The sequence below is a fragment of the Carassius carassius genome, chromosome 28 (genome assembly GCF_963082965.1).
Source record: "Carassius carassius chromosome 28, fCarCar2.1, whole genome shotgun sequence".
Lineage (NCBI taxonomy): Eukaryota > Metazoa > Chordata > Actinopteri > Cypriniformes > Cyprinidae > Carassius > Carassius carassius.
The window spans coordinates 12,033,139-12,057,909 of record NC_081782.1 but is presented as its reverse complement, the minus strand read 5'-3'; the positions used below and the strand labels follow the sequence as shown (position 1 = coordinate 12,057,909).

At 38.2% G+C, this 24,771-nt stretch overlaps 1 protein-coding gene across 2 annotated transcripts; it reads right to left on the bottom strand.

Moving 5' to 3' along the window:
* Window positions 1-406: 406 nt before the first annotated feature.
* On the bottom strand, window positions 407-23,894 carry taok1a (TAO kinase 1a). Of its 2 annotated transcripts, XM_059514318.1 has the most exons (21): window positions 23,753-23,894; window positions 23,402-23,650; window positions 13,208-13,452; window positions 13,037-13,108; window positions 12,334-12,435; window positions 12,168-12,213; window positions 11,924-12,020; window positions 11,247-11,360; window positions 10,951-11,042; window positions 10,774-10,867; window positions 10,604-10,685; window positions 9,863-10,030; window positions 9,493-9,699; window positions 6,979-7,110; window positions 6,598-6,834; window positions 6,356-6,484; window positions 6,067-6,270; window positions 5,705-5,944; window positions 4,851-5,063; window positions 4,587-4,769; window positions 407-4,212 (listed from the first exon to the last, which is right to left on the bottom strand). In XM_059514318.1, the coding sequence occupies exons 3-21, from the start codon at window positions 13,337-13,339 to the stop codon at window positions 3,694-3,696; spliced, it is 3,063 nt and encodes a 1,020-aa protein (XP_059370301.1). In that variant the 5' UTR covers window positions 13,340-13,452; window positions 23,402-23,650; window positions 23,753-23,894; the 3' UTR covers window positions 407-3,693. The 2 variants fall into 2 exon arrangements, with proteins under 2 accessions (XP_059370301.1, XP_059370300.1); XM_059514317.1 differs by having other exon boundaries at window positions 23,402-23,852.
* Between the last annotated feature and the right edge of the window lie 877 nt (window positions 23,895-24,771).

Sequence of the window (24,771 nt, the reverse complement as noted above, 5' to 3'; positions counted from 1 at the left end):
AACAGACAGATTTTCTAATACAAATGGAAACACAAAGTGTGCAGCGGTGACATGTAAACACACACTACTCCCTGAAGTTCAACTCTGAGGCCCAGGAGCCCAAAGGCTCCTTGTACACAGGCCAGAAACTCCTTTAAAAGCGCAAGGTACATAGTTTACCATTCTTAATCGATTTTTTTAAAAACCTTGTCTATACGCAGAGAATCTTGATCGAACGTACGCTGCCATCGATTTAGTTAATTTCTATGCATTTAAAATCTTTATTTTAAACCAAATATACAATATGAACACTCTCCCCAGAAGACGACTTTAGAGTTTGTTAGGTACACTGTATACTCGCTCTTTCACATTACAGCCGCTTTCATTTGCTAATAAGGGTCACACAAGATCTTTTGGGATATTAAGGAAAGGGGAGACACATGTTCTGCCTGTAGAGTTTTGTTTTCACTAATGATTGCACAATGGAAACAAAAGGGGGAGGGTAACATTGTACTCCATCAGAAGTGTTAAAACATGACTAAGAATTTCACAAGAATGCATCAGTCAACGTGACTCCTGCAGTCAAAGTGATGTAAAGCAAACCAACAAGATAAACTGGCTTGGGAAAACAAAGAGTTTGCTTAAAGTTCCCCCAAGAAAGTGCATTCAGGCATCCGTGCGTTGAAACACTGGATCCAGGCGGAGCTTGGCGAGGAGTGATGGCGTGTGAATCAGCTGGGGAGAGAGAGGGAATGCAGGGCCATCGGCAGCACAGATCATATCCTCACAATACTGGGCACTGACACCTGTGGTATGGGCGGCACAGAGGACAGAAAGAGAGCAGGGGGAGAGGGGGAGAAGATCCCTGCGTGTCTGAGAGGAAATTCTACTCATGGACTTGGTCATCTCAGTTGCTTATAACAGCCAACAAATGAGGGAGAAAACATCCTTTTTGGCTGGTAAATCTTTGAGGCAGCTATTGATTTCATAAAACACATATACTTTACAGACGACACTACCAGTCAAAGATGGACACCCCAGACTGAATGCAAGCGTGCTAACTCCTTCCATACTATTTAAAAGGAATCCCGGGATGCACCTCATGAACTACACTGAGAGAATTTGGACATTAACCTTCCCATTACTGTGATTCGTTTAGATTGAACTGATTAAAAAATGAAAATATGTGAGTCATCAAACACACACACAAACGTCTCTGCTTGGCATTTCTCCCATGTTTTTGTAAACTTAAGTGTAGGTATAATATGCAATATTTTCTTGTGCACATGTAGTGAAAAGCTGTGTAGGAAAATGTTATTTTTTTTTAGCTTGATTCTTCAAGAATTTTAATACATAAAACATTAAGAATCTACTTGGCGCAAGCTGTTTGGTTGAAATTACACTCCTCTAATGTACGCTATTATTCAATAGTTTGAGGTCAGTAATATTTTTTAAGAAATAATTTTGACTAATTAAATTGATCAAAAGTGACAACATTTATAATGTTATCCAGTGTTGGATTTCTATTTCAAATAAATGATGTTCTTTTGAATTTCCTATTCATTAGAGAATCCTGAAATAATTGTATCATGATTTCCACAAAAATATGAACCAACGTTAATTGTGTTCAACATTTATAATAATAATAATAATGAGAACTCAGCATTCATAATTATTTCTGAAGGATAATGTGACATTAAAGACTGAAATAATGGTTGCTTAAAATCAGCTTTGCCATCACAGGAATGAATTACATTTTAAAATATATTAAAACAGAAAACAGTCATATTAAATAAAATTTTATAATTTTATAAAAAAAAAAAAGTTCCCAAACTTTTAAATGGTAGTGTAATATACTATTATTTAAAATATGGAAAATAGTAATAAAAAATAAGCAGTAGATGTGTCCAAACATTTGACTGGTAGTGAATGAGCATGAAATGGAGAACACAACATTTGCTATTTAGTGTGGAAGTCATGAGACTAAATCAAGAGTGTTTGCCTGCTCCAAAAGAGCCAGTTAAGTGTCACATAAAGCCTGCTGTCATGACCTACAGGAAAAAAAAAAGAAGTCTTTCATGCTCCTACCGTTCCTTACATTCCTACAGTGTCAAATACATGACACAAACCTGATGGAGGACAGAATACATTCAAACAGTTTCTGCATTCATTTCATTTGATAAATCATGACAGTACTGTACTAAAACCACTGACAAATTCATATCTAGCACTTCCTTAAATTGACCACAGAATTCTTTTTAAAGAGTAACAGTAAAAATACTGGACATCCGCCATCACACACTACAGTTTACAGCTGCATTAGCCATTTCCATAGTTGAGAACCCTTGTAAAAAACTAATCCTCAAACACAACACACTAAATAAAGTGCTTCTGCTTGGCAGCTATTCAAAGGCACCTCAAAAATTTATTAACATAGGAGTTAAGCATTAAAAAGTGGGATAATATAAGCTCCTATTTAGGTGTACAGTCAAATATATTCACACCAGCACACACTCTTCTTAAACTGACCAATACTGTCCCTTCATTAGCTTGGGGAACATGAATAAACTAAATATGGGAGTGTTCTTTTTAGCTACATGAAAACATTAATCCTGGCATGTCTCTACTGAGTAATTATACAATTAACACACTGAAGGCACTGAACATATATCAGATATATTTAAGCAGGCATTGCACACCTACACATAAAACAAATTATCAAGAAAGCACCACATCTAAATGTGTCTGGACACCTGATCCAGATGAAAGCTGGCTGACCTAATAAAATAAAGGATACATCAAAAGGCTAAGAGGACTGAAGACAGGTTGTCTGGCCATAATTAGGTTGCTTAATGCAAGTACAGACTAAATAAAAAGTATGCTGGATATATGAACGTATTTGTGCTTGACTGCACTGTTAAAAATCTTAAAACACACTGCTTGGGCAAGACAGAGCCATTCACCTTAACTTGCTGACTAAACAAGTAACAAAAGTCAAGTTTTGAACCTATTTTTTTTTCACATTCATTTCAGCACAGTACTTGATGTAGGCAAACTCCTAAATCTTCTCTGCAAATGAATCTTCCGACCTAAAAATCTGACAACTAAAACACTTTCACTTAATATCAACAGTTTGGCCAGCTCTCTTCCTAATCCATATACTAAACACACATAATACATTTCTTTGTTTTATTAAAACCCGAATTATTTTTCATAAGAGCATGACAGCAGGCTGATAGCTTAGACTGTATACTTACGTAATCATTATGCTCAAGAATTATGGCCAACATCTCCTTTTAACATCCTTTTATGATTTATGAATCCACACGTTAAGTGGACTAAAGCTAAATTAATAAACATCTATTTTATACACATTTATATATATGTCTTTCTCTGTAATATTTACTATATTAAATGAATCTCATCAAGTGAGCTTTAAATCAGACTAGTGTTTTTGACTTTAGCTCTGCATGGCTGTCAAACAAGCTTCATACAAAGTTAGAATTTCTTCTGACCTGAGCGATATTTGCTATCGTTTACATACATGTCTGCATGTGAAATGAGAAAGCAAAGGAAAAGAAAAGGGGGATAGAGGGAGATGGGTAGACGAGTGCAGTTGGCTCTGCTCTCTGTGCCAGTCTTTAGTGTGGGCCAGTGCGTTCCTCTACCCTGTGTGTGTTTGTGTGTGCAGGGTTGGCACAAATGCACTGGTGTCTATGTGTAGGACAGCTGCGAACCGTTGGATATCTGAGATGTGATGCTGGTGCTCCTACTCATGCCCTGTTCAGTGCGCCCTGCTGAAGTGGTCCTCCTTAGTGCCTGAGGGCTGTTCCGCATCCCCACGCTGCTTTTTGGCATGGCCCCTTGGGGGCCCGAGGGGGAGTGGCTCCATGGAGGAAGCCCACCTCCTGCGATGGCTTGGCTCCAGCCCTGCTGGGCCTGTGCTCCTCCCGGACTGGAGTGGTAGTGGTGGCCGGCCCCTGAACCAGTGCTGCTGCCCCACTGTGTTCCCTGAGAGCCATCTGAGTGATGCTGATGGGGGATCCAACTGGCCGGGGCCCCTGGGAAACTGTGGCTGAGGCCCTCAGGAGAGATGTTAGCCAACACCATGTTGCTAAAGCCCAAGCGCATGCTCTCCGAGTCGAAGGCCTCGATTTCTCGGGCCTGGCGCTCAAGCAGGTTACGGATCCGCTCTGTGCGCTCGTTCTGCAGGGTCAACATCTCCTCTTCGATCTGTGGGAAACAACAGACGACGGTTAGTCAAGTTTAATCATTAATACAGTTTTTAAAAAAGTTTGATGTACAGTGGCCCCAAAAAGCATTTGGGCATTTATAATTAAATATGAATGCACTGCATAAATATATAAAATATATATTTTATTAAGGCAACTTCTATTATATTAGTTTATGTTCTATTTCATTTAAAACATCTTTTTATCCAACTCAGCTACATGACAAAATATGACAACACTAAATTTGACACATTTTATAAGAGCAAAAAAAAAAAAAAAAGGAACAAAGCTTTTTAAATCCAAAGTTTAAGTAATTTATACATTAAAAAAAATTGAAATTGAAAGCGATTGTGTGTTTAAATGACTCTGTAGGACCTTAGTCTCCAGTAGGGCTCTCCGGAGGGACACTCTCTGCTCCAGTTCCTTCCTCTCTCGCTCCTGCTGAGCGTCCGTCTGCATCTTGATCTTACTCTGATATGCATTCAACAACTCCAACTCCTGCTGCAGCTGCATCCGCAGCACCTGACACTCTGCCTCCTGTGCCTCGTCTAGACGCAACTGAGAGAGATCATCTATATTAGTTGATCAAGGATTGATGGTGAAAAAGTTTTAGCACATTGTTCTCAGTCTGCTACTCACAGCCTGTGTGGAGAGCATGTTGTTGATGGTGTGGTCATACTGTTCAGCGAGGATTGCTAGTTTCCTGGTTTGCTCTTCCTTCAGTCTCTTCAGCATGGTCTTGTGTTCGGGTTTTGGTATGCTCTCCAGCAGCTGGTTTCGCAGGGCTTTGAACTGCCGGGTCTGGGTCTTACATGCATCCTGGAATTGTTTCTTGATCTGGAACTCTTTGGACTGTCAGAGACAAAATAAGTTAGGAAAAATGAAGTAATTAGGGATGCACAAAACTACATGTGTTCCAACTCAATTAATTGGTCGTTCAAAACAAAGTGATGTGCTGGTTTCAGATTGCCCTGACCTTTCCTTAAGGAGCATTCAAATGGGACATGTTTTTGTTCAAAAACAGCTGACTTGACATAAGTACAAATGATTAAGATCTAACATCTTAAAAATAGTCTACCTCACTAATTAGTCGTTTGGTGGATAGCTAGCTTATCATAAATACGCAAATAATAAAAGAGATTCTAAACCTAGTCAACCTCACTGATGAGCTAGTCAATTGTTGCACAACCAGTTAGTTGACTAGTCATAAATACAAACAATAAATTGGGAAGCAATTCTATACTAGTTGACCTCATTGATTACTTGACCACTGTGACCCATCCCTATAAGAAATCAGGTGGGATACATTTTTTCATGCCCTAACTAATTCTAAACCTTATTTTAATTTGAAATAGTAATTTGGCTAACACTGTATTTGAACAACAATTTGGTTGCCAGCCCAGTTCTTCAACAACCAAGCTATAGCACCCACTAAGCCTATTTTCAAGGAATTGCAACCTACAACCTTGTCTGGAAAACTTGAGTGACATTACCTTGAGGCTCTTGGGCTGCTGTCGAACTTCCATTACATGTTTGCGTCTGAGCTCTCTCTCTCTGCGCTTGTTGTACTCCAGCTGGTTGGTGAGCTCTGTCTGGTGCTGCAGGCGGATCTGCTCCGCACGCATCTTCTGGATGTTGCCGAGGTGTCTGAACTCCAGCTCCTGCATAGACTCATGGTGTCGGAGCAGCATGGCATGCTCTAGATCCTTCTGGGTCTGACGCTTATTCAGCTCCTGAGAACAGACAGATGTCAGACTAAATAATGTAACTTATTTCTGGCTCAGTTTAAAGCCAAAAATGGAAACTAAATTTGGATTTGTGAGTTTGTGTATGTGCAAGCTCTCCATCTGCCAACCTCTCTCATTAGATCTTGCTCCACGTTGTGACGTGCAATGAGAATTCGCCGTTTGAATCTGCGGCACTCAAGCTCCAAATACTGCCGCTGCCGGCGTAGTAGGTTGGCCTCCTCCTCTGCCTGGAAGTGCTGGAAGTTCTCCTTCTGCTTGGACAGCCACTCCTGCTTTTCCTTCTTTGGTGTGGACTGGTTCTCATTTAGCTCCTGCAATGAAAAAGTTCAATTAATGGGAACATGCAATGGAATATAACGAGGATAAGAGTGAAGCTTTCAAGATTGGCTTCCCGACCTCTTTGAGCTGTTCCTTGCGCAGTTTGTACTCTCGTTTCTGAGACTCCAGGAAGCTACTGAGCTCCTTCTTCTGCTGGCTCTGAATGTGCTGCAGGAATTTCTTTTCATTGTTGGCAAACGTCTTGGCCTGGAAAGCAGAATGATGCATCATAAACAGACGATTCTGACTTTTTAACATCTTTTTGACTTTAACAATTAATTATGTTTATGATTTGGTTTTGTATAATAATGTTACAGTACATCTTTCTCCATGGTGCATTGGTGCTTCTTGATTAGTTTGTCCATCTCGGCAGCAAAGCTGTTCCTCTGGTTCTCCAGTTCTTTGTCTAGCTTGAGTCTGTGCTCATCCATCTCGCCCTTAAGCTTGTTCTCGAGGGCCAGAAGGTGTTTCTGGTGCTGCCTGCGCATTCGTTTGTAGCCAGACATCTGCTCACGCACCTCAGAGTCCTGCTCGTGTTCTTGAATCTGACGCGTCACCTAAGACACACAAAGAAAGATCAAGACAAGAAACCAGCTTTTATCCCTCAAGTGTTGTAGAAAACAGTGAACTATTAAACCGGAAGTGATCAGAGAGCAAACAGACTCCCCGACTCTGTTCTTGGGTGGTAATCTGGCTCTCACCAGGGAGGCTGTGCGAATGGTGGCAAAGTGCTCTCGATTCCGGTATTGACGCCTTGGTGTCTGTGCGGGGGGAGACTGAGGCTCTGAGGGCTGTTTCTGAGCCTCGGTTTCTTCCTGGTAGCTCTCTTCCTCCTTCAGACAAATTAAGCATGTTAGCATAATTTAGGTATACATAATAGACACATGAAGCATATTAAATGGTTACTATGGTTATGGTGTACTTCATACACATTATTATTATTTATTGTTAAGCCTTACTATTTAAATGTTTTCTGTTCTCATGTCAGAAATGTATATATGTATGCATGTACCCAAGAGCACCTTATAAACCACAACAAATTCACTGTGTGTCTGCGAACACTTGGTGAATAAAGCTAATTCTGATTCTGTTCTGTTCATGGTTAAGTGCTAACTTAGTCTAATTTCAACATGCCGTTTATAGGAGACGTTTACTAGCCTTGGTCTTTAATTATCATTAACATTGATTTGTGTACAGTCTACATTACAAACTGTCCTGGTTGAAGTGTAGCCTAAAAGCAGTTGGTCAAATTAGTGTTGTTTTAAGCAAATTAATTGCATTGCCACTGAAAAACAAGCATTCTAGCATGAGAATGCTTGGAAACCAATGTGGTCGGAACCAAAGTTTACAGGACTGCATTCTCTGGAATCGTCTCAAGTGGAGGACTTCTACATTCTGATTGGTTGCCACCCAACCACGTCATAGCTCATTACCATAAAGTTGACCTGACTTCAGCTCTCCTTGACGCCCACACTGTCCAAGACGTGCAGCACCGCTGGTGGTGTAAATGCAGCGTAAGCGTAAAAAAAACTGAAAATGTTGATTACTTTCTTGGGTACTCTCCAAAATGGCAAAATATGTAACTTGGGGGAGAAGAATTGTTAAATAAATTGTTATTTTTGTTTTGTTTGTGCACAAAATCTATTCTGGTAGCGTCGCAAAATTGAAGTTGAGCCACTGATGTCACATGGACTATTTTACTGATGTCCTTACTACGCTTCTGGATCTGGGAACATTATGGTTGTGTTGCTGTCTATGGGAGGGTCCGAGAGCTCTCAGATTCCATCAAAAATGTCTTAATTTGTGTTCTGAAGGTCTTACAGGTTTAGAACAGAACGAGGACAAGTAATTAATGATAGAGTTTTCATTATGGGGTGAACTAATCCTTTAATACCATAAAAACAGAACAAGCTTGCATGATATGTTCAGTGTGCTTTGGAATTCAAAGACAGTCCATGAGCAGTTACAAAGTATACCTCTTAAAAGTATAGCTAGATGCTAGGGCTGTGCAATTAATCGCATTCTATTGTCATGCACACCTCGTCAGTTATTAGTAGTAAATCACCATCACCTGCTTTTAGATTGAGCTGCATTCACTACACAGAGCCATAGTTCACTGACAATTAGGCGATTCTGCATTCATAATGGATTGATGATTCGCATACTAGTGTTGGGCGATATGGTGATGGTCATATGGTCAGCCCGTGAGATCGATGATACATGATATTATCGTGCATGGGTGGAGCAAGAGAGAGACTCTTGTTCTTGTCATATCATAACTATTTGGTGTTTTAAACCACGCAGGTGCGCGAGAGAGAGCCTATGGAATCACAAATAATAAAAAAAAATACTTTCAAACATACTGAAAAACGTTAAATATAAAAATACTGTATTTAAAACAGCTAGTTCATATATAGTCAGACGCAACTGTCATATCGCGCGTCCTGTGACAAATTTCTGCAAAATCAGTCAACGGTGAGAATCAACAGTTTAACACTAATATTGGACATAAATGAACACGTTAAATATAAAGTATATATATATATATTTGGAGCAAAGTTGAATTGAACCGATCATCAGTCATACAGCGCCTCATAATGAGACCAATGCACCGCCACAGAAACAAGAATGAAATGCTTTCTAACATAACTGTGGCATTACACTCAGTTTGTGAGGGCTCGTTTAAAAAATTGCACATACACAGGCCGTTCAGATTACTAGTTGAAGTGTAATGAAATACGATGTACGTCTGTTTGTGGATGGAGACTGTGTAACGGACAAAACTATGTATTTTGCATGCATCACTTTATAGTGTGGTGTGCATGAAAATAATAACGGGTGGCAGAGCGAACTTATCATCCATAGTGGTTCTCACGTAGTCCTTCTACGTCATCACCACATAGTGAGTGTTATAAGTGATCAGTCTTTAAGAGAAGGACTACGTGAGATGTTATTATTTTGTCTTTACTTTATTTGTAATGCCATGAAAGAGTTAATCTCTTATGTATGAGAAGAGCGTGTTGTCGTGTATCAGCCATTAAATGTGTGGGACAAAAACTATCAACAACCCTATCGCATAAGATTTTGAACACAATACTGCTTAACTTGTCAGTGAACTACAGCTCTGTGTAGTGAATGCCGCTTAAACTAACAGCATGTTTTTAGAAAATAAATTTAAATGTAAATATGTAAATACTTTGTGGACGTGCACAAACCGGTTTGACGTGAATCATGGAACTGTTGGGTATGATGGTTTGGTCTTTCTCCATCAGGTCCACCTCACTCTTGTTATCGTCTGTGGCGTCAGGCAGGCTGTTAACCGAGCTGCTCTGTGAGCTTGCGCTGATGGACATGCTAGGGATGGACTGGTTACTGCCCACACTGTTCACTGTGCCTGTTCGGCCAACACTGTGCTCCACCTCCTACAACACATTAAATGAATGGAAACATCCTTTCAGTAAAAATATCCTGTATATGTAACTAGGACAAAACACAACTTCCTCCCTTGGCAGAAAGATTGTAAAACGCATTTGGCAGGATACCAAGGGTCGAAGGAGGTCGAGATGTACTATTACAATAACTGACCTCCTCGTCATCTGGGACCTCCGCCGCAGGGCCATTGTGGGCCTCCTGGAAGAGGATCTTTTTCATTTTGCGGTACTGTAGGTTGTCCAGTTCCCTCACAGCATCTTTGGTGCGCTGGATCAGATCAATAAGCACCGAATTCGGCCGCTCACGCCGGACAAACGCATGCTGCACACAGAAAGAGTATTTTATTCAGCAAAAATAAATTAAACTGTCCAAAGATGACAGTAACCATTCTGACTGTTCGTTTGAACTTTTTGTAGTTGTCAAAGATTCCTAAAACATGTATCATGGTTTCCACAAAAATATTAAGCAGCACAGCTGTTTCCAACATTTATCATGAGAAATCATTTCAGGTATTTACAACAAATTAAAAACAATAAAAGTACTAAAAGTACTTTAAAAAAAAAAAAGAAAACATAACTTTTTTTGTTGTTTTATTATTGTTTTATTAATATGTTTTATCTTTTTTATATTAATCTAAACTTCTACCTCAGGTCAAAAAATAAACTTTTTTTTGTCAGGCTTTGCATTACAAACTCCCTTGTGTCACTGATGCGAGAAAACACAAGAAAGCCTTCAGAATAACAGCTAAAGGCATCAGAGTGTGGTGAAGATAGAAAAGATCACATTAAAATAAATGAATTTTTACAGTGTCCCTAAGCATTGCATATGAATCTTCAAAAGAGAACTCACTGAACTCCATCCTTCTGTTTGAGCAGTGAACTTTCTTTAACTTACTTTCAGCAGTTCTTCAGAGTTGGGTCTATCATGGGGCAACTTCTGTAAGCAGGAGTCCACAAAGTTTCTGAAGTAGTCCGTCCTGGGAAAAGAAAGAGCGAGCGGATTTCACACAATACAGCTTTGAATTGAGAAAGGTTAATGAACATGAGGGTAATGCCAACATTCACCATTCACTGGACTGCAAGGTTGGACTCTCATTCTGGGCGATGTGGTATAAGGCACTCATTGCATTCATGTTGAAGAGTGGTGGTTTTCTTTCAGCTGAAGGACAAGAAGACTATCAGAAAACTATACTGGGTACCTGAGCAAAAAAATAAGTCTTTATGATTCCTTTTTCATCTCACCTAATTCAATAGAGGTTATTCCTAGAGACCAGATGTCAACTTTCCCATCATACTGACCCTCATCCATGGCCAGGATCACCTCTGGGGCCATCCTGAGATAGAGGAAATAGCAAACATTTTAAGAAATTTCCAGAGTTATGCAATACAACCATAAACTATCAGTAATACAATTTAGTAATTGGAAGGCCTAGACAGAATCTCACAGACTGATTACCTGATTAACTGCACACTTGCCTATGAATAATTAATTTAAGTTTATAAGAATTGAAAGTCTTGAAGATTAATGGGCAACTCACCAATAAGGAGTCCCCACAAATGAATTAGCAGGAGAGGCAATTGAAGCAGAACCGAAATCTGCCAGCTTCACCTGTCCAGGCTCTGTGAGCAGGATGTTCCCAGCCTTGATATCCCTGTCAAACAGCCGGGAAAAGGTAAACTTACAAAACTGAACCACATACTGCCCTGCTTTATATAGCTAATAATGTCAGCATTCACAGGTTTGAGACATTATGTATACCTACTGACTTAAATATTGACAAGGCATATTAACCTGCAAATACTTGCCATTTCAGCGATCAATTGATTCCACTGGTATTATCCTTTCACAAATTAACCATTTTTGAGTGAATTTGAAGTTTTCTACATTAAATATAATGTAATATACATATTTAAAAAAAATTGGGTTTGGTACTAAGAAACTCTTAAGCCCAAAGTATACTTCACTTTTTACTTTGTACGCGCAAGTCGCACATGTGCATTGAATTTGTTTTGCAGTAATCATTTGTTCCACAAGGTGGCAACACTGTCCCGGGCTGTTGTTTCAAAGTAGAAAACGAAATTAAAAGGACGGAACAACAAAATAGCGCACAGCATTCAATAGAGTATACGTTAAAAGGCTACGTGTTCAACCATACGCAAACTCAAGCGTGTGCATTTAAAACGAAGAATACTTTGGGCTAACATGAGAACTCACCTGTGAATCATGTTATGGGAGTGAAGATACGCCAACCCCTGCAAAGCACCATGAGTAATCGCTGCTATTTCCATCTCTTGTAAAGGTTTTTTGTGTACTGTGGGTAAAAAAAAAAGGTTTGTAAAGGTCTCTCTGAAAATAAACAAATAATTCTATAAATGCTCTTTGCTTGTAACTTGAGGCGGTATATGGAGTCCACATATCTTTGTGGGAATCGACACATTAAGCAAGCAAAAAAACATACCCTCGAGGAGATCTGAGGCAGACCCCAGACAGTACTCCATAACCAGCTAGAGAGACAGAGACGCATATCAGCAAGTAGTCCATACATATAGAAAACAAATATATCAGAGTGTTCATATAAAAAAGATAAGTGATCTGATAGCTGCTAGCTGGGTTGGGTTTCTTACCCATGCTGTGTGCTCTCGCAGGTAGCATCCTTTATACTCTATGCTGTTTGGGTGCTTTATCCTCTGAAGGAATTTCACCTCCTTTATTATATCCTGCCATTTCTGGAAAAAAAAGAACAAAAAGCAAAACAATGCATATGAAATGTATAATAATGCAGTGCACTTTCAGATAAACAGTCAATAGAGCCTTTTCTTTCATTCCTGTCTATAAGAATGGTTCTTTTATATTGCATATGCATTTGTATGAACTTGCTTTGTGTGCAAGGTGATTCACTAAGGTTTGCAGTAGACAATTTGCTGGTATTTGTGCCATTATTTAACACCCAAATAAGTATGTGTTATGTCTCAACCCCCGGCTTTCCTTGTTTGTGAGCTTATGCTAATTTGTGCTGCTCTTGGTAGATTGCATTGGTCATTATGGAAATGTGCTGGCTGTCTCTGTGTTTTATAATTTGCACATTGTCAGTAGATCACCCACAGAAATTTACACTCCCATCAGTGCTTTAATGAGATCAAATCTGCCGTTTAATAAATCTGGCCTAAAACTTGGTGAACAGAAAAAGACACTATGCACCACAGCTCCGATTAAATGATGAATCATGGAATACATGCATAGGTTACAGTCTGGAGCGAGATACAATCCTGTGCAATCTCTTAATTTAAAAAGAAAGAACAACATGCGAAAATGTGTGTTTATGTTCACCTCATTAGACTGTTTTCCACTATATGACATTTTCTTGATGGCCACCACCTCCGAGGTCCGCACATCCCGTGCCTTTAAGAAAATACATAAATTAATACATTTAGTAGAAGAATGATTATGAATTCAGTGTTTAAAAGCTATTTTGTTGGGAGATGCTCTGAAAGAACTCACAAAGTATACAGCACCAAAGCTGCCATGACCGATCTCTCTCAGGTCTGAGAAGAGGTTTTCAGGGTCTTCTTTAAAAAAGAGATCTGCGATTTCGGGGTCCTTCAGACTCCCCGCACGAGCAGCGTTGGGCATGCTGGGAGGGGGCGGGGCCTGGGCCACAGCCACCAGTCACTATCTGGGTCTGCGACACGACAGCCCCCACTGATGGCTCATCTGCAAGACTGTGGCCTCATATGGAGCAAAACCTGAGAGAGAAAGAGAGTGAGAGATAGAGAGAGAGAGAGAGAGAGAGAGAGAGAGAGCGAGAGAAAGAGAGAGAATCAGAGAGAAAAAAATTGGGATTAAATCAGAAAATATTTTGTGAAAATTCTGTTACTTTTTTTTTTTTTTTTTTACCAATCAATGAGGGCTCAAGACATTTTGACTCCATTGTACAGTATATGTATGGGTTGTCCCGATAGACCAGGGTTCCTCAAATCTTGCCCTGGAGGGCCAATGCACTGCAGATTTTAGCTCCAACCCTGATCAAACTCACCTAACTGTGATTTTCTAATGATCTGACCTGAAGACATTGATAAGCATGCTCAGGTGTGTTTGATTAGGGTTGGAGCTAAACTCTGCAGGAAAGTTGACCTCGTGTGCCAGATTTGAGGATCCCTGCGATAGTATTGTGTATAGACGATAGGCACATTAGGCTACAGAAGATGTGGTCAGTGAGTTCCTCTCGTGAGCCTCAGAGAAAGGGAGAGAGGAAGTGTGCAAGAGACATCCAGGAGCTTCAGTCATCCCAAACACAGAGAGAGTCAAACTCCTGAATGTCATTACAGCCCTCTGCTTCCTCATCCAGCCTGCTGTTCTATTTAAAATCTTTCAGTGTCTTGACTCAATCAAGCAATTCAAAAACTGATTAAACGGTTCTGGTTAACAATTCTGATTCACAAGTCTCTACCGAACACATTGTTTCCCACGACTGTATGTGCACTCGCTCCTTTGATAACTGTGCACATCATTTTGTCTGACTGTACATTTAACAACAGCGCGCTGCACCTGCCACCACTAAATTACATTATATTTGTCCCATATTGTCATTAATATACATACTGGCTTCAACTTGGACCACTAAATAAATAGACTGCTATTGTTATGCAAGTATGAGGGTTAGATTATTTAGTGTACAGGTCATTTCAAGAGTGATAATGTCATAGAAAATATTTATTTTAATGCATTTTAAATGTTTAAAAATGTGGAAACCACTCATTGCATCACACCATCTCCTGACTGCATTATTATTTGTAAAATAGGGACTTTATGGAGAGTGTGTATACATGTTTATAAGTTTAACCGTTTATATTTCATTAATTAAGGTAAATTAACAAGTGTCTCAGCCCTCAAGGGACTATTTGGCCAACAAGCTTATTCCTGCTTGAAAAGCAAAACGTTATTGATAGTGTAAAAAATATCAGCTTTGAAACACATGCTGATTGATGGACTAGCATTACTAAACATTACTTACTACCTTCCAGCAACGCTACATTCAGTGAAGGTAAAATACTAAAAAAAACATAATAATAGTTCATTTAAATGGAACCAGAAGCCGAACCGGAAAATTAAAAAAAATACCCATACCTACTTATGAAGATCTGTACACTGTAATATATGTTGCCTTTTGACATTGCCAACCTTTAAATTAAGTTGACAGTAAGTAATAAACAGTATTGAGCATTGAGTAGTTGAGTATTGTGCATTTTACCACTATTTCTTAATAATTGTTTAATGATTTTAATGGAAACGGAATCGGAAAATTTCTTACGATTCCCAACCCTAGTTTTCATTCGATCAGATCTCTGTGTGGAGCACTGGCTGCTGTCAGACTCCTTGTGCAAACAAAAATCTCACTGGATTATTACAGTTAATGGCAAAATGAATGTTTGGAAACGTAAACTGATATTTCCTATCGACACACTACAGCAAAAGAGTCTGTCAATAGCTGACTTAAAACTTTTTTTGGCTGATGAAATGGTGTTCTAATAATTTTGGCCACCACTGTATATACAAAGCTTTAAAAAAAAAAAAATGAATATTTTTATTCAACAATGATGCATTTATTTGCATTAATCAAAACTCTCAGAAAATATATGTCTATTTTAAATAGGCGAATTGCTGTTCTTTTGAACTTTCTATTCGTAAAAGAATCCTGAAAAAAGTGTGTCATGATTTCCAGGAAAATATTAAGCAGTACAGTTTTCAACAGTTATGATAAGAAAATATTTCTTGACAATAAATCCGCATATTAGACTGATTTTTGATGGATAATCATCAAATTGATGATCTCATGTAAAAAATAAAATGGAAATAAACATGTCTGTTAAAGATGATTATGATGTATATAAAAGGAGGCAGAAATATCCAACTTCATCTGATGCAGGTGGCGTGCTTTATTGGCGAGAGGCTGTTGTTAATAAGCCGAGTGTCAGAACAATCAAGCACACTCTGGCCAAAACTCAGGAGAGGGATTGCTTCCAGCACCCGCTCCCATCTGAAGCCCAGCAACAACTAGCACATCAGTTTCCATGGCAACAACACCTCTGAGCCAATGGCCAAGAGGCTGCAAACGATCCACTCAGAAAACCCTCTCGAATGATGTTTATCTGCTTACATGCATGGCTGACTAACTGACAGAGCGATATAATGAAAGACATGATGACACCTGGTCCACAGCTGTACGCATCTGAACTGAATCATTCCAGATAGACACGCCTTGTAATCTTTCTGTTGAGAATTTCTTCAGCTCTGCTGCGTCGCAGTTATAAACGTCAGTCAGTATTCCAAATGGAAACCCTGGGAGTGTGCATAACTATGTCACCTTGTCCGTGGTTAGCCAGACATGGGACTGACACACAGGACAGAGAGAACAGAAATCTACACTTAAAAGTGAATATGACATCATCATGAAATACAATTATTACATAAGCTGGTTTTAGACAAGGAGTGGTTGTCTCATACATAAGATTGGGTTGGGATGCACAAAATGGACATCACATATTAATATGTCAGTACTAAAAGGGATAGGCCACCCAAAAATGAAATCTCTGCCATCATTTCCTTACCCTTATGGCAAATCTTGTGGAAAACACACACAAAAACATTTTAAACCATATGTGTCCATACAATGGAAGTCGATGGAGAACAAAATGAAAGTCAATCCATTTTTATTTATAGTGCACTACACTATACAGATTGTTTCAAATCACAGAATCAATTGAAAAGAATCAATTATGCGAACATCTTTAAATATGAGACAAATCCAAATTTTGCTTTAAAGCAGCTCTAAAAAATTTAATTAATCAGCTCAAGTCAGTTTGGTACAATAACTGTGTAAAGATCATTAGCTACAAAACGAGTTCAATTCAGCTATAACAAGATTTCTGCCGGTTTTATGAATGTAAATAAGACTTTTAAGACACTTTTAAGACCAAGTAGAGAAAATGTATGGAATAAACTAAATGGAACACAAAACGTAATATGTTTTCTAAATGTACATTTTGTTTTCACAATGTTTCAACTTCAACAGATTTTGATTTTACAGATTTTTGTTCTTGTTTTAAACATGAAAATAAGTCTTCATAGGTTCATTTAGCATCTTAATTAGATATCTTGTATCTTGATTTAAGGATGTTTAGATATTTGTATTGAGAAAAAGAAATACCGAAGAACATACTTTTGTTGGGCAATATATGCAATAATTAATGCCATAACTTTATGATTTTTTTTCCTCCGATTTAAGATCTTTAAAGGCCTTTTTAAGAAACCATGTTTTAGCAGCTCTACAAAAGACAACAGTGTCATAATACAGCTCAAGTCAGTTAAATATTGATATGACCAAAATCTTTTATGATACGAGTTATTTTATTTCACGGTAATTATATGCATCATTATATAGTTATTTTGGTTTTAAATAAGGTCTTTTTAATATCAAAATGTTTTATACCATAGCATATTCTTCACTGTGTAAATTAAATATATGTTTCTTATTATAGTTACAAATGTGATTTAGCTGTCACTTTAAAGGACAATTATACGTGCAAAGACGGGCATTCTTCTGACAAATACAAGTGTATTTAACTGTTATAGGTCTACAATGCGGCAAAAATGGGGCAGCTGGGGCCTAATGGTTAGAGACTTAGACTAGTTACCAGAAGGTTGCTGGTTCGAGTCTCGGTGCTGGCAGGAGTTGTAGATGGGGGAGGGATTGAATGAACAGTGCTCTCTTCCACCCTAAATACCCATGGCTGAAGTGCCCTTGAGCAAGGCACTGAACCCCCAGTTGCTCCCCGGGCGCTGGATATATAGCTGCCTACTGCTCTGGGTGTGTGTTCATGATGTGTTCACTTCTCACTGATGTGTGTGTGCACTTGGATGGGTTAAATGCAGAGCACCAATTCCAAATATGGTTTACCATTCTTGGCAAATGACACAACATTTTTTAAAATTTTTATAAATAACTATATTCAATACTCCCGCGCTCTATGAGTACCATCTTCACATGAGCGCGCTTCTCTGACAGCACTCAGAAACAGTTTGTGCATTTGACAAAATGAGTTCTCTTTTACTGCTGATTGCATTTAATCGACTTAAAATTGCTTGTTTTTAAACCGCAATGGTATAAAACGTCATGTGAGCGAGTAATCTTAATATAGAAGATAGTCCATGCTGACAAATTTCTACCGGTTAATAGTGTCTACTGGTATATCACTCACCCTTAGTGTGGATGTTGCAAAATGAATAAATTATGTAACAAATTCATTTCCACTGTAAAGCAGCTCAACAGGAGACAGTAATTCAGCTTAATTCAGTTTTGTTCTCATTCGATAGTGTTAGTGCAGTCAAATCAATAATGTATTTTAAACCCCACTGAGACGTTAGCTTTAAGACAAAAAAATAAAACAAAAAACACCAAAACATTTTTTTTTTAAATTATCTTCTTTTGTGGAGGAAAGATTATAAAGGTTTGGCACAACATGATACATTTTATTGACTGGGTGAACTATTCCTGTAAGTTAGTTATGATGTTAACACCAAATTTAACTTTAACACTCTGATTAATACCAATGTTGTCATAGTTACACAAGTGGCCTTCATTCCCACTGTGTGCTTTATTAGTAAACACCATCAAACTATAGGCACATACTCGAGGAATGACCCGGCATTGTAAAATAGCGCTATGTTTGTTGCTGGAGCTGGTTGGGTTTGGGCCGCTGCTCCCCCCTCAGTGCTGCTCAGATGATCGGCTGCAGACACAATGCTGAGAGCTCAGGGCCGATGTCTCAGTCACAAGACAAGCCCAAGCGCCGGCCTTCCACCACACCAGCTGCCTCACACTCTCTCTGTCAACACACACACACACACACACATCAACCCACTTAAATCACACCGTCCCATTCACCTTTGCCCACGCATGAGCAGCACTATAGATGCAGCGCTGACAGACACTCTAACTATATCTAAAAACGCCTACAGTGGGCCAGATCATGCACTATTTAGGGTTTTGAAAGGTTGTTTGAACTTTTATTTATTTTTGTTTATATTTTGACAACAATTAACCATTGGCACTTATTAGGGACGCTCCGAGTGATAGGCACAGGATGGGTATGGGCTGCTAATCATATTTATGACTCGATCGGTACTCACTAAACTTGGCCAATCCCACAAACCAAACGCAATGTGATGACATGTGAGGATGTACATGATGCACGTGGACGTAAATTATTTGGCACCACAGTGTTGTCTAGTGGACGACCCCTATAACGCCAAGGCCAATATATCGGCCGATATTTGTTTGTTTTTTTTTTTTTCAAATATCGGCATCGGCCGATATGTTTTTCTGCTTGGCCGATGTGTTCGAGGCGGGACTTTTATTTTGATGGCGCTGAGAGTGGCAGTGCCTGAGTGCACACAGTGCTCACACTCTCGTTAACAGTTAACAGTCTAATATGTATAAAAGTCTGTCTAATAATCAGTTAGAACGGTTAAACAAAGGAAATAATTAATGTATACAGAAATTATTATAACGATTTCTTTTATATTAGGCCTATTGGTAATAGAAAGGCAAACATTATAATACTTTCTTGATTGCCGTCAGAATTAAGCAAATATGCATTTATATAATTTAAACAATGAACATTTCATTTCACAAACCTTGCAAACTCAGTCGAACCCAGCTGTGAAATCTTGTGAAATGTAAATTTTTATCCAGCATGATAGCGTGTTCTCTGTGTGACGGTCCGTCCGTGTGAATTGAACGCTTTAAACTTTAAACTCATGATTTCAAATTATACTGCACTTTATGCATTTGCCCACTGTAATATTAATGTAATTTTCACTGTGTGTTGTATGTAAAATGAGGGTTATCCTGGCTTTATTTGAAAAAATATGATTCCCGATGCACAAAAACTTACCAGAATACTGATTGCCCTGTTGGCTACGGTGTTTACTTTTTGTATATATTATAATTTTATTAAATATTTATTTATTTGTGAAAACTACTGTCATCTAAAGTATAAGTATGTTTCTTTTACACATTTATTTTTTTAATCCAATTTCAAATTATTTATTAACAATAATAATTTTAAAAAATGATATCGGCTTTATATCGGCTATCAGCCCCCTGCTTTCCAAGATATCAGCATCGGCTATCAAAAAAAACACAGTTGAATAATTACACTACCATTCTAATGTTTACAATTAAATTATTACAATTTTAAATATTTTAAATTATATTTTATTCCTTTGATGGCAAAGCTGAATTTTCTGGATCACATGATGCTTCAGTAATCATTCTAATATGCTCATGCTCATACTCATGTATTATTATTTTCAGCATTGAAAACAATTTTGTCACTTAATGTTTTTTAGAAATTGTGATTCATGTTTCATTATACTGTAATGAACAGAATTTATTGGACACAGAAATATTATAAAATACTCTACTGTCATGTTTAATCAATTTAATGCATAATGCTGAATAAAAGTTTTTTTTTATCTTACTGACCCAGATCATTTGAATGTTAGTGCACATTTTCATTTTGTATATATAAATGTTCTTTTAAATGAATGCTTGTTCATTCCATTTTTAGTTCTAGTTCTTTCAATTAATATTCAAATGACTGTTCCGCATCTAATTTTCCACCTCAATTCAAATTCATTGACATGGAATTTAAAAAAGCAGGGATGTGAAGCAATAATGCTATCTGACAGACGCTTAGTATGTGACACGGGCTGTAAGGGCAGAACGAGATGACACCCCATCAGGCCATTCAACAGACACACAGAAGGAATGTGGCAGGACAGGATGACACAACAGCAGGGTAGGAACAGCCTACATGATGCCGCTTGCTTTCTTTCATGCAGTCTTTCTTTATTTCCTGTTCACTCAGCTCGTGTGCTAATGCCTCTTCAAATCTCCTACCGACCATTTCAGTGCTAATCAGCTCTTTAAGTCAACATCAACATTCTTAACTCCTTCAACTCATTTCCTCCAGATATTATCTCACTTTCCAATGAACTAACAAGCTTAAACATAACTACTAGAGTCAAAGCAAAGCTTAGCCACACTAATGGAGAAATGCTGAGTTGCTATTCAGGAATGTGCGAGAAGCTGAAAAACAGAACTGTAACTGCCACCGCAAACACACGGAAATAGTTCTATCTGTCCAAAACCCCATCTTGTTTATGTGGAATATTATCAAATCAATATCATTTCAGTGATGTTTCCACACTGTAGGTATTCCTATTACTGTCCTACACCAAATAACCCAAACCACAAACACTGTCTGGTCACGACTGGCCTGAAAGAATATGTCAGGATATCAAAAACTTACCCCTCTCCTTAAACAAGCATCATAACATCCCTTAAATTCAAATTAGGAGGAATGTCTAGCAGGGAGTTCCCTTCATTTGTCAGACAAACAGCAGCACAGCTCTGACCCAGTCCTTCTCCATGGGCAGAGCTTTAGAGATGCTGTCCCGTGCCAGCACTGCACCGCTTTGTATTTATAAACACTGAGTATGACCTTGCGAGTGATTAGGCTCTGTGGAGATCATTTCATTTGGAAATTGTACCATGGGCATTATTTAAGAGACCATAGCTGCTAAATACCTGATTATATATATATATATATATATACTTTTTTTTTTTACTTTTGGAAAAGCCCTTGATGCCTCTTTATAATCTCTGTAAAAAGTGTGTTTAATATTCAGCTAAAAAAACAAACCGTGTCTTTGTGATATACTTCCACGGAACGGATAACAATGTTGAACACAAGACAAAAAAATACATCTGAATTCAGTGTTCAACTGCTGCAAGTACTTTGATCTTTTTTGTGGTGCTCTTAGTGAAAGTATTGGCAGCACAAATACAAACCTAAACTACTGTGCAAACAATACTATTACTACTACCAATTATTATTATTATTATTATTATTATTATTATTATTATTATCATACACAAACAAATAAATAAATGCATGCAAATGTTATGACTAAGAACTTATTTATAAAATATGACACTTTATTATATTGTAATATCGGGTTAAAATATTAAATTATAATAAAAACAAATATATTCCTTTGGGAGAAATATGAAATATATAAAAATTATGTGTAAAAATTGTGATGTGCCAGTATATTGTCAGTGCAAGTCTAAACTACTGGGACAGCAATATTAATAATAAAGCAATATAAATTAATTAATAAATGAAAGCAAATATTATGGCCATTTCAGTTATATTAATACAAAACAAGATTTATTAAATTATAATATCTGATCATAATATTTCATTACTATAATAGATAAAAGATAAATGCATTCTTTTGTAACATTATTTATTTTGTGTGTTTGTGTGTGCAGCCCAAACAATGGTAAAATGTCCAAACTACTGGGCAAGCAATAATTCAAAAATAATAATTAATTAATTTACAAATCGGTTTCAGATAAGCCCTTAAAATATAATAATACTTAATTGCTCGGGAGGGCAAAAATTCAAAGCTGGACAGTGCAACCCTGTAGATCTCACGGTGCAAGAACCGCTATACGTTTGGTATATTTGAATCAGTTATTATCCTGCAAGAGTGAGGGATGCATGGAAAGTGTCAAAACTGATAGACCAAACTTGTGTTAGTCTTTTGATGACATCAATGATAATCAGAGGTCTGATATCAGATGGATGTGGGAGTGGAGACCCTGAGGGCTCAGTGTGCTGAACGGATGCTGTTGCGGACAGAGGCCCAGATTTAAGAGGCAGCAATGAGGTCAGAAAAAGACAATCACGGTGGAGAAAGCAGGCAGTGTCTCTCGACAACAGAGGCACTATTCAGCCTCTCGTTCACATACCACCAGTTTGCATGTTTATGAGCAATGCAAAGCCATAAACAAATGCAGCAGAGCTTCAATTCAATACAATCAGAGTGGCCATTTCCACCGTGGCAGCATACGAGCATCAATATACAGGTAGGACAGCAAGAAATACTATACAAGACCACCAGAAGCAATAAAGCAATCATAACATCCAAGAGACATTTATGAATCATCAGATCGATTACAATAAAGACAGCATCCCACTGACAGATGGAAATGTCAAAATGTAAACAGTAGGTCCATCCATCATGATCATTCAAGTCTGTATCTCAACTGTACAAATACATCTAATTAAACTTTACACGGATACTTTAGCCTGGACGGTAAACTGTACTTTACAGTAACAGCATGTTCTTAAGTATTTCAGATATTTCACCACAATAAAGCAACAATAAACAATAAATAATAAAGATATCTATCTATCTATATATATATATATAATGACATAAATGATCATAATAGGCAACATACACAAGGTGACATCCACATTACACACAGAGCTGACACATCCCAGCAGACACATGAGCATTTCTATATGATGAATATGAAGATGACCTGTTAAGATTTTCCTCACCTGCAGCCAAACTTTAACAGTCAAACCCATGACTAATAAAACTAACAAACTTAGATCAACACGGTTGCGTTTTTAATGTCAATTGACTGGAATGGGCTACAATAAACAGAAAAAAAAGTTTAACTAAGACATTCTGCTGTGTTAAAAAGATAGAAATTTTTATTTTGACATGAACCTAAGTTAGCAGAAGAGCTAACAGATCACTTACCCTCCCAACAGGCCAAGATGAGCAGCCAGCCCGAGAAAACTCCTCCGACCACAACAACAACAAACCCAGTGGACTGAAACACGTCTACCGACCCCAAATCAGTCAAGACAAACGTATAGATCGCTGTCAAGCATAAGTGTCCACTGGAGAAATTCCTCCAGCCCGGTGCTGGTTGACGTTGGCCCAGCAGCTCTCACTCTCTCGGGCTACTGCTGCTGCTAAAGATGGCGTCCGAGACAGATCCACTCCCTGACGGTTTAAAAACAGAGATAAAAACGGTCCGTTTAGACACCGAGGGCCAGACCACACCTCAGATTCGGTCCTAAATGGTTAAGACTGTTGTTTTTTTACACCAGTGTGTTTGGGCTGTGGGGTGATGATCATGTTGTGGTGGTGGTGGTGGTGGCTGTGATTTCTCTCCCTCTGCCCTCCTCTAGTGATGTCCGATTCGCCGTGGAATCGTTCTTTTGAACTGAATCTTTTTAATAACTCGCTGGAGCCGATTGCTAAAAAGGCGCTCGAGAATCCAGCCACGATGCCTGATGAAGTTCTATTTTTCATTTATTCCCTAAAAGCAACCAAAACACAAGGTTTTATGGGATTTTAATATTAAACAAGCAGTACGTTTTAATGGTTTTTCAAGCAACTTTAAAGTAGAGTCACATTGAACAGAGGTCGCTTTTCTTTAAAACAAACATACTTTATGTATGTAATAAATACAAAACATAGTTATAAACAGTGGTATTTTTCTAGAATGTACCACAATGTACGTACCACTAAATAGTAATGGAGAGCGAGTATTTTCTGGAGCGCTTTGGAGTAGCGAATCTGGCGACTCAAACGACTCTATGAATCTGATTCTTTGAACCGGTTCATGAAGCGAATCGATTCGCTAAAAAGAATTGGACCAATGCTGCCCCCTCCCCTCATCCTGGTTCGTGAAACGCCAGTTCCGCCCTCCAAATGTGGGAAACTCCCACCAGCCCCTAGAGACAGAGCATTTAACCCCCTATAATAAACAGCTATACACTTAAATATGTCCTTCGTCAATATTTAAGATTCTGTTTGCTGGGGCTGTGGAAATCTATGAGGAAAGCCAAAGCTCTGTAAGGATTTAGATTATTATTTTTTATTTTAATTCTTAAGTATTAAGACACCCCACCCTAATCCATTGTAATTGTAATTGCAGCAGTTCTGTAGAGATAAACACAGATAAAATCAGAGGAAAATGTAATGAAACGTGATTCCTTGAAAAGAAATGGCTGCAGTGCTGCAATGCAATTTCAGCATTATGATTACGTTTGTTGGAATTTCTTGAGTAATACATTTTTAAAAGTGTATCACAGGAAGCTATCAGTTTACATACATAT